General features: G+C 35.1%; 1 protein-coding gene and 1 long non-coding RNA gene across 8 annotated transcripts; both read right to left on the minus strand.

Moving 5' to 3' along the window:
• Positions 1–310: 310 nt before the first annotated feature.
• Positions 311–6,040, minus strand: LOC137035526 (gastrula zinc finger protein XlCGF57.1-like). Of its 6 annotated transcripts, none has more exons than XM_067408905.1 (4): positions 5,191–5,322; positions 3,388–3,522; positions 3,194–3,276; positions 311–1,802 (listed from the first exon to the last, which is right to left on the minus strand). In XM_067408905.1, exons 2-4 carry the CDS (start codon positions 3,429–3,431, stop codon positions 715–717), a joined length of 1,215 nt encoding a protein of 404 aa, XP_067265006.1. In that variant the 5' UTR covers positions 3,432–3,522; positions 5,191–5,322; the 3' UTR covers positions 311–714. The 6 variants fall into 6 exon arrangements, with proteins under 6 accessions (XP_067265006.1, XP_067265007.1, XP_067265008.1 ...); XM_067408906.1 differs by lacking the exons at positions 3,194–3,276; positions 3,388–3,522 and adding exons at positions 5,418–5,464; positions 5,964–6,040 and having other exon boundaries at positions 313–1,802; positions 5,191–5,321; XM_067408907.1 differs by lacking the exons at positions 3,194–3,276; positions 3,388–3,522 and adding exons at positions 5,418–5,464; positions 5,822–5,951 and having other exon boundaries at positions 313–1,802; positions 5,191–5,321.
• Positions 6,041–8,771: 2,731 nt separating this feature from the next.
• Positions 8,772–10,900, minus strand: LOC137035541 (uncharacterized). 2 transcript variants are annotated; one of them, XR_010897086.1, is made up of 4 exons: positions 10,549–10,900; positions 10,030–10,123; positions 9,798–9,897; positions 8,772–8,892 (listed from the first exon to the last, which is right to left on the minus strand). It is a non-coding gene; the product is annotated as an uncharacterized lncRNA (long non-coding RNA). The 2 variants fall into 2 exon arrangements; XR_010897087.1 differs by lacking the exon at positions 10,549–10,900 and adding an exon at positions 10,231–10,334.
• Positions 10,901–11,128: the final 228 nt, after the last annotated feature.

An 11,128-nucleotide genomic window follows, 5' to 3' on the forward strand; every position in this document is an offset into this window, starting at 1 on the left:
TAGCGGATAATGAGCTGAATCTCGGACTTCTGACATGGCTCTCTTTTCATACAGATTACATAAACACAGAATGTTTTTTTTTATTTGACTAACATGATTTAAAACCTGACATTTCAACATTTTTTAGACATAAGTCTAATTTTTTTGTGATTAGTATTCACTAAGTTACAGTTCATTTTCTGAGAACTATCAGATTGGACTTCGTTCAGAGGGAGACGAGAGATCACACATCATGTTAATTTTTCTTTATTTTGCAAAAAGCACAACATTTTGTTTTTACTCTGAGTGTACACAAATAAAAGAAGATATTCCACAGATTAAAATGGTGTATAACTCTTAATTGTATGTGCAACATTGATGAAGTATTTTGAGTCTCTTTCACACTGGTAAGAAAAAAACCGCGGTGGTATCGCCGGCGATACCTCAGACCTCAGAGTGTTAAAGATGAATCAAATAATTCATTTCAATATTCATTCTTTATTCAGTTTGTTCTTTTATTTACATTTTTTCATTTACATCGTTGCATTTCACACCAAGAAAGAAGTTTATCTAACATTTTTATTGTGAAGTATTGAACTGATTTGAATAAATTAAACCAAAATTAATTTCACAGATATTTGCTGGTGGCATTTAAAACACATCTTAATATCAGGTGAAAGTGCGGGCCTTAGGTGTATCTGCAAATGTGATGGCAAAATAATTTTTTTTGCGACATTAAAGTTTCTTTCCAGAATGAGTTTTCAAATGATGTTTCATGTTTCTTTTGTTTGCGAAACTCATGTCACATTGAAGACACGTGAAAGGCTCTTCAGTGTGACTTGTTATGTGAACCTCAAGGCTTGCATTGCTTAAGCACGTCATTCCACAGTGAAGGCACATGAAAGGTGTATCTCCAATGTGAGTTAATACATGACTCTTAAGACGTTTACTGTATGTATAGCCCTTTCCACATTGATGACATATAAAAAGGTTCTCTCCTGAGTGAGTGCTCATGTGGGTTTTAAGAGTTAATTTGCATCTGAATCTAATTCCACACTGATCACATGTGAACGGCTTCTCTCCAGTGTGAATTCTCATGTGCACTTTAATCTGTCCTTTGCTTGAAAAACTCTTTCCACATTGATCACATGTGAACGGCTTCTCTCCAGTGTGAATTCTCATGTGGACTTTAATCTGTTTTTTGTGTGGAAAACTCTTTCCACACTGATCACATGTGTACGGCTTCTCTCCGGTGTGAATTCTCATGTGAATCTGTAGATTTCCTTTTAGTGAGAAACTCTTCCCACACAGATTGCAGGTAAAAGGCTTCTCTCCAGAGTGAATTCTCATGTGGACATTAAGGGTTGCTTTTTGAGTGAAACTCTTTCCACATTGTTTGCAGGTGTAATGACTCTTTCCAGTGTGAATTTTCATGTGGACATTAAGGCTTGATTTTTGACTGAAACTCTTTCCACACTGCTGGCAGGTGTAATGACTCTTTCCAGTGTGAATTTTCATGTGGACATTAAGGCTTGATTTTTGACTGAAACTCTTTCCACACTGCTGGCAGGTGAAAGGCTTCTCTCCAGTGTGAACTCTCATGTGGATTGTAAGGTTTTGTTTTCGACCAAAACATTTCCCACACTGTTGGCATGTGAAAGCACTACTATTTTCTGTCTTCAGAACTCTTTTTTGTGAGGGAACCATTTTTGTCATCGAGCAACTAAAAGATTTTTCTTCAGTTTTGAAATCATGATCTTTTTCATGATTTTTCTCTTCCAATTCCTCCATTTCTTGACTCTCCTCTTTCAGCTGCATCAGGTCTAAAGGAAAACAAATACAAGTTAACCCTTGTTCAATAGCACAAAACAAAAAAGCGTTAAAACATCAACACTCACCAACATAGTATACAGGGTTGGGAAGGTTACTTTTAGAATGTATTTCACTACAGATTACAAAATAAATGCTTAAAAAAGTATTCTGTAATGTATTTCATTACATTACTCAAGTTTAGTAACTTAATCTAAATACTTTAGAATACTTTGAAATACTTGACACAAAGGACCATATTAACTTGATGTTCTGTTTTAAGTTTACAACCTGTAAATAAAAATGACCTCTACCCACCAGGATTTGGTTTTCCACTAAATTGTATTTTTAACATCAGTTAAAAAAAAAAAAGTCTGCAATTTATTAGACATAACCTATGAGTTGGTAAAGAATTTCAATATCTTTATATAAAAAATAAGAAAATATTTGTTTCTTTTAACATTACATCCATATATAATTACTATTGATATATCAGTCCTAATTATATTTGTTAAGATGTGCATCAGAGGGATAACAAAATATTAAATAATAAAATATTGTTAATATAGGTTGTTTTATAGGTGTATTAACTATATAAACAACAAACAGCAGAATAATGGTATAAATAGGAGGCAGATGCAATCACACTCTGTCTTTCACTTTGGAGACAACCTGTGTGTTCCTGCTATTAGACAGAGTGACTTCTCAAGCCTTCGAAGAGCTTTTCTTCTACAGTGCTGGTGTTAAGGCACCTTACAGCGAGGCCGTGAGCTTTCCCAGAGCGAGCTTTTTGAGCTATTTATACAGCTCTCGACTGCTGTTTTCACAGCATCATTTGCCCCGTTTGGTTTGCGATTTGGGCCAGTTCCTCTGTGCATGTGACTCGGAGTGGTGTACCTGCAGTCAGTGATAGGCAGTAACGCGTTAGAAGTAACGCATTACTGTAATCCGATAACTTTTTTCAAGTAACGAGTAAAGTAAGGGATTAAAATTGCAAAAACAGTAATTAGATTACTGTTACTTCCCCATAAGCAGGCTGCATTACTGCGTTAACCATGATTTTGTTTCGTGAGACTGTCTCGTGACCTGAGTCGTAACATGACAATGACGTATGAGCGCCGCGGCGTCAGTGGTAACACCGACATGTGTAGCGTTGAACAAGAGACAACATAGAGTGCGGGAGAGAGCAGGACTATGCAGCGTTTAATGCTTGGAAGTACCGACATTACTTTGAGTTTGACTCGGTTAAAGGTGACATGAACTAAAGAAGCTTGTCGCTGGCCATATTGTCGAGGACATGCTGCCAATTTCCACTGTTGACTCTGAATCGTTCCGAAGCATCATAGAAAAAATACCGACCAAACACGGTGTCAAGCTGCCGCAGAGAAAGTCATTTGCAGCATACCTTGAGAGAGAATACGACATAATGGACGGTAATTTGAAGGCTGCACTTGGAGATGTAGACTTTGTTTCCACCACTGCTGACATCTGGACGGTGAATAACAAAAGTTTTATGGCTGTAACAGTTCACTGGATTAATTCCACTTTACAGCGTAACAAAGCAGCCCTAGCGTGTAAGAAAATTAGAGGCAGGCACACCTATGATGTAACTGGAACAGAGATTGAAGAAATCCATTCATCATATGGACTGCATGGCAAAGTTGTTGCCACTGTAACTGATAATGCAGAATTTTGCCAAAGCATTCAGAGTGTGTCAGCCCTGTAATTTGGAATCTGAAAATGAAGAAGAAGGTGATGATGAGGAACCAACTTTTACAGATGTCACAGAAGCTCTTTCAACCGCATCTGGTGATGGACAGTTTAGCCTCCCTCCACACTACAGGTGTGCATCACACACAATTAAGCTCATTTCAACAAGCGATGTTGACAAACATCTAAATTATTGTGCAGACACCAAGGCTGTATATAGGAGTAGTATTGCAAAATGCTCTGCTCTTTGGACTAAAGCAAGTCATCAACATTAGCCTCTGAACAGGTGGAGGAAGTCAGCCGCAGGAAACTAATGGTACCCACATCCACAAGGTGGAATTCCCTGTATGAGGCCATTTCCAGAATCATCACAATTCCGATGAATGAGCTGAATCCCCTGTGCGTAAATTTGGGAATCAAGTGCCTTAATGAAAGGGAGTACGTAATCTTAAAAGAGTACTGCATCGTGATGAAGCCCCTAGACATCTTACAAGGGGATGAGTGCACCTATGGGGCTTTACTACCAACACTCACAAGCCTGATGTCAAAGACACTTGCCCTGAAAGATGACCTCTCTAGAATGACAGCCAGCCTTCCAGCCTTCCATTGATTTGGTTGGATTTGTTGAATTTATTATGCCATTCATGGTGGGCACACTTTGTTTGTTTTAAGCAGTGAGTACAATTATTAAAATGATAGAATATAAAAAAAAAGATCAATTATTCATCCCCTGTTCAATATCAGGGATATTGATCATCATTAATCATGAATATTAATCTTAAAATCAATAGAAGATTGAAATACAGAGGTCGAAACAGCCTCAACCAAAATAAAATCTCATACAGTATTGATAGCACATGAGATGGTTTAGGTCAGTAGAGCCCACAAAATAGTTAAAATAGCCAATATATTATATAGTAAAATAAATATATTCTTAGTTATATCATATTATATTTTACAGGCCATCAAGATTAGTTTTGATGCTGTACTGGATAGCCGAGAAGGACTTCTTGCAGTGGCCACGTTCAAACTTCGATGGCTGAGAGATGAGCGTAGGAGAGAGCATTTGAAGGAGCTTCTGACAACAGAGTGTCGTAAAGCTGCTCCTGCAGCTGACAATGCTAATGTGTCCCAACTGGCAGCCAGCCCAGCTGAAATTGACTTTTTTGATTTTGAGAACCAGCCCACAGAAAGCTTCTCAGCAGAAAATGAAGTAACTGACTATTTAAGGTCAGGGTATGAGCTTGTGACTCTAAATCAGTTCCCAAACCTCAAAAAGATGTACATGAAATACAACACTCAATCTCCATTCAGTGCACCAGTGGAACGGCTGTTCAGTTTAGGTGGATTGGTGCTTTCCCCGAAAAGGAACAGACTGTCAGGTTGCCACAGTGGGGGGATTTTAAACAAAATCCTAATATTAAACAGCCCAAAACAGCTCTTAGATGAACATACAAAATAATGTTAAAAACACAGTAATTTCACAAAAACCTCCACCTGTATTCAGTAATGCTGATGAATGCTTTATTCAAGACCTCTATATTCAGTTTCAGGTTTTCATTGTTTTCAATTTAGAAATACATATTGTGTTTAATGTTACACAAAACTGTTTTCTTCAAAATATCATTCATTTCTGTAGAGCCCACATTTTAATAAGAATCAAATGAGTTCAGCTTTGAGAATGAAACTAACCTGTTTGTTCTTCAGTTTCTTCATGTTTCACACTGAACACTTCTTCAATCTTTATTTCTTCACTCTCCTGTTTAATAAACGCCATCTTTATAATAGTGTGTCACGAGATCTCAGCTGAACCAGGAGTTTTTCTGTGTGTTTGAACAATTTGACATGTTTAAGATGAGAATGATTAACAGAAAAATAAATCCACAGTAAATCATTATGGCTGATTATAACAATTTTACCATTTACTGCAGTTTGTTAAAAGGTCAGACATCAGACAGCGCTGCGGCTAATGAAACAGAAAATGTTGAGAAATTAAGGTCTTTCTTTCATCAAAACTGAATCAGAATATATGGGTTCATATTTTGAAACAAATCAGGTTAAATATATCAAGAGGGTGGTAACAGTTATGTTCAGGGTTACTAAAAACAAATACATAAGTGAACATAAGTGCTATAACACTGTGGTAACACTTTACAATAAGGTTCATTAGTTATTGTATTAGATTAGATAAACTTTATTAACTAAATTAACTAACATGAACTAACCATGAGCAGTGCGACTGCATTTACTAATGTTAGTTAACGTTAACAAGATGAGACGTACATTTTCTGTTACTAAAAAAAAATTATTTTCAGTTACTCACGTGTGGATGTGTTTTACTCACAGAAATAACGCTCATAAAAGTGAGATAAAGCACTATGGTATTACATTATAATGTAATATAAAAAAAAGGTCTGAACGAACTAAGCCTATTTGAAAACTTTAAATGTTTACAAAACACAAACCTTTCTTCAGCCGATTCTCAACAGACGCCCAGCGCGCCGCAGTCTTATGACGTCACAACGCCACTCCAAAATAAAAGTCCTGGTCACAGGCTAAAATCACAAAAGTGCATAGGCTATATACAAGCAAAATAATATGTCGGATGGATTATAGATGAATACATGTTTAAATACATGCTGTCCAGTGATGTGCTGAAAAGAACTGCCAATGAAAGAGTGTAGCACATCTAATATGAGAGAAAGACAAAATTATCATGTTTGAGTGCAGAAACCAATTACACCAGGGTTTGATTTTTGAAGCGACACACATTTTCTTCAGAGAACATATCAGTCATCCATGGATTAGACATGGCTTTGATCTTTGCCCACTCTTCTGTTGTAAACTGAGAAGGGAATTGTTTTTTTTTGTTTTTTGTTTTTTTGATACTACTTATAGTAACATTTGAACCCATAGTGTACTACAAGTGGTGACTAAATACATTTTTAAATACAGAGATAGAATATTAAAAGCAGATTTTAGTTCAGATTTCATGCTGTCTCAAAATAGCACAGTTAAGTACACATACATGCTCTTAAGATGATCTTAAGAAGTACTAAGATTAATTTTTAGTATATTAAGTACAAAATTAGTGTACAAAAATAGAGCACTTTAAGTACATTATTGCAATAAACTTTTTGGGATATTTTACTTGCATTACTTGTGTGCTGAACTACTTTCTTCCACCAGGTTCACATCTCAAGTAGTTTAACAGTTGAGGCCAAGCCTCCATTACTAATTCAAAACCAAGCATCACTTTCTTGAAGCGACTGGTGTAAGAAATCAAAACAGGCATTTGTCCTTTTTTCTCTTTTTTCACAAACCTCTTTGTTTCATTGTTGTTTATCACAGCAGGGATAATAATCAGCAGTATCAAGGGTGCCTGTGTCACAGCTCTGCTGCAGTTATTGGAGGTACGACTGAACCGCAAGCGTGTGCAGAGCTTACTGAAGTAACAGCCAAGAATAAATGACATTTAATGAACGTTTATATCTTAGATTATATCTATAATATTTATACCTTTTATGATGCTATATAAAGGCTTAAAAACAAGCACAATTTACACACTGACTGAAATTCTGTTAGCCTACAGTTAGGCTACTGTTAAGAGTAATAAATCATGACAAGACAAAGCAGTGGGCGTAAACTCATCACAATGAATGAATCTATCCACATTTTCATGATTATTAAAGGTGCCATAGAATAAAAAAAATAATTTACCTCAGCATAGGTGAATAACAAGAGTTCAGTACATGGAAATGACATACACTTAGGGCTGGGGGATATATTGCATGCAATTGTCACGCGCATTTCGTCAGTAAAGCCGACTCCCTGATTACCGCTAAATCGTCATCACCTGCTTTCAAATGGAGCGGCATTTAATAGACAGAGCCGTAGATCACTGACAAGCCACGCAATATCGCGTTCATTATCGAATTCTATATACCGTGACCTTTTCAACGTAATTGTGTATTACGTGACGTCACGAACGCACATCGGAGAAAAGAGCAAGGCCAGCATTTGTGCTTATAAAACTTAAACTTTTTTATTTTTTTTAAAATGACCAATCGTTTCGCTAGATAAGACCCTTATTCATCATCTGGTGTCGTTTAAAGCCCTTTGAAGCTGCACTGAAGCTGCCATTTGGACCTTCAACCGTTTGATGCCCATTGAAATGAATGATATGGAGAGAAATCCTAGAATGTTTACATCAAAAACCTTAATTTCTTTTGACTGAAGAAAGAAAGACATGGACATCTTGGATGACATGGGGGTGAGTAAATTATCAGCAAAAGTTTATTTAAAAGTGATCCTTTAACAAACACAAGTAAACGTTTTTTTCTGGATTAAAAACAAAAATAATGTTTACATTTATCAAACAATTTCAGTGATTTATAATGTACGCGGTGTACAAAAAGTTCTAGTTACTTAAAATCTCTATAGTTAGACATATCAAATATTTATTTTAATTAAGAAATAGTCAAAGCTCAGACTTGTCATGTATTTGGCTGCTTTATTCTTGCATAAGAATGGTGAAAATGCCCATATTGAGATATTAATTTTCACATTAAATGAAATAAAGTTCTCTTATTGTGGAAAAGGGATTTTCTGTCTTTAACGCAATTTTAGCTTTTCTTGAGCTTAGAATTGACCACCATTGATAAAATTAAACAAATCATCAAATGCAAATCACACAGGCTGCTTTCTGCATTTTATAGCACTAAAATGATTCTGATATTTACAGATAGATACTCCAAAAACAACAACAAAGATAACTGATGGATCCTTTATGGTAATACACATGACATGGTACAACTACAGTGCAATACAAATAGTAAATATAAGAAAGTGACAATTGTAAATAGTTTGTTATACACTATAAAAAAAATAGTTTATGTAGTATATAATATAATATAATAATATATTTATAATAGTATATAGTGTAATAATACTATAATAATAGCAATAGAATATGTAGTATAGATTATCATAATCTATTATAGACTATATAAGTGGTAAAATAATAATAATTGCAAATACAATGTTATATTAATTGAAGAATAAAATAGACAATAATAAAAAAAATAGTAAATTAAATAGTGACTAGTACAATAATAATATAGTATTGTTATAATAACAATAACAACAAAAGGCTATTGTAATGAAGGGTCGGTAGAGAGTGGATCCATTTGCAGCTTTTATTAAAAGTACAGTAATACAGCAGGGCAAAGACAATACCGTGGTCAGGGACAGACTAAAGCCGAGTTCAGACTGCACGATTTTCAAAGTAGTCGGGTCACTGTTCTTTTCACACTGTTCTTTTCACAACCTTCTAGAAGACAAGATACTTGAGATGTAGACGCCTTTTCTGGTCTTGACAAGACGATCCTTTTCCTGATGAACAACAAAAGCATTTTAAGATCAACACTGCTTAAAGAATGCTATATGAAGTTAATCCTTAGTCACATTTAAAGGGTTAGTTCACCCCCAAAATGAAAATTCTCACCCTCATGTCTTTCCAAACCCATAAGACTTTTGTTCTTGTTTGGAACACAAATTATGATATTTTTGATGACAGAATGCTGTCAGATTTCCTTCCATAGACTGCCTTTCCAACTGACACTTTGATGCTTCAAAACGTTCATAAAGATTGTAAAACTAATCCATATGAATTGAGAGGTTTAGTCCAAATTTTCTAATGAGAACCTGTCGCTTGTTACAATGAAAGGATTTAATTTTTGCTTTTACTCACATGTAAACATTGATCAGCGAACATAAGCAGAAGCTCAACCGAACCTTAATAAAAACACAAAACCAAACCTCATCCGGAAGTTCAAACCTACCGCATAACACACAAGAATGAACCTCACTGGTAATACAGCACGGTTCTTGTGCGTTAAGTTACGGTTGAGCTTCTGCTTATGTTCGCTGATCAATGTTTACATGCGAGTAAAAGCAAAAATTAAATCCGTTCATCATATCAAGCGTCCGATTCTCATCAGAAAATTTGGACTAAAGCTCTCAATTCATATGGATTAGTTTTACAATCTCTTTATGAACTTTCTGAAGCATCAAAGTGTCAGTTACAAAGACTGTCTATGGAAAGAAATCTGACAGCATTCTGTCATCAAAAAGATCTTCATTTGTGTTCTGAAGATGAACAAAAGTCTTAGAACGACATGAGGGTGAGTAATTAATGACAGAACTTTTCATTTTTGGGGAACTAACCCTTTAATGCAACACCATGGCAATAAAACTGCCATGAAAGATGACAATGAAATTCTCATTTCATTTTGTACCTTCAAATGATACTCCTTGTTCTTCAGCAATGCCTCTCTGTATAGTTTTGATTCTCCATGGCAAGTATCTGGTGGCACTCTCACCAACATAGCAATGCTCCTTAGAAAGACAAAAGCACAGAGAGAGAGAGAAAAGTTTTAAAATCCAAGAGCAAAATACACCATTTAAAACTTGTCAAATAATAAAAATAAAAAAAAAAGTGTGTGAAAAAAGTAAAAGTGTGATACTTACATAGCCATTTTTGAAGGAGGGGTCACTGAGATACAGGAACAAACACCACAATTACTCTGCATATTTCTCATTCATCTTCCTTGGATATGATGTACTGCAAAATAAAATACAAATTTATATATCTATTTATCGATCTATATCTATATATAAGAGAGAGGACTATAGTGAAAGATCATATACAGTTAATAATGTGAAAATTACCCATTCTTTTCTGTCATGTCAGCTAACAGGATATTGAGTTTCTCATTTCATCCCCCAAAGTCATAGTTTGATTCTATTCATTTATTTTAAGCTCCCCACCAGATTTCTGCAATGGATTCCACCAGCTTAATGATTAAAAAACAAAAATCAAAACAAAAATATAAATATGGTATGTAAAAATACTTCAAACAAGATTTCTAAATTTTTAATCATATAAAGATCAAATTAATGTTGGATTTTTAAATTGAATTATTAGTTTCAACAGTAAGTTTTTTTTTCTTTCTCCCTCAAATGCATAAGTAATAACGTGTTTCCCACCTTTTTTGGCTTCATCATCGAGCCTCATTCGTGTACTTGAAAACCTTTCTTCAATAATGAGTGTCCTCTGAGTCAGTGGAGTCAAAGGATGAAGACAGGGACTTGTTTGAGTGCATAGCAAAGGCTTGTTAATTAAAAAAAAAAGAGAACAAAATACGTTAGTTCAGCAATATGTGCTATGCCACGCCAATAACAGTCACTGCTAACAAAGTGAATTTCAAAATGCATTAACGTTACTTGTATCAACCGCCGCTCTGCTCAAGTCTACTGATTGTTTATGTCTAATAATAATAATATAAAATAGTTGTTCGTCCTACCGTAATCATTGCAGAAGGTTAAAGTGACGAGAAAAAAAAATAAATAAAATTTAAATGAGACTTTCCGCCTTCTTCGTTGTGCAGTGTTGGGCCATGTTAACGCCATCCCACAGCGCCATCTAACTTACGTGACTTCAATAAAAATACAATGGTGGCATTTGACAAATCGAATTTATAATTAACTTCAACGTTACGTTTACATTATAAAATGTTGAAAACACCAGCCACAGCCCTACCTGCAAGATTTCGACCATCCAAATACA

The sequence above is a fragment of the Chanodichthys erythropterus genome, chromosome 14 (genome assembly GCF_024489055.1).
Source record: "Chanodichthys erythropterus isolate Z2021 chromosome 14, ASM2448905v1, whole genome shotgun sequence".
Classification (NCBI taxonomy): Eukaryota; Metazoa; Chordata; class Actinopteri; order Cypriniformes; family Xenocyprididae; genus Chanodichthys; species Chanodichthys erythropterus.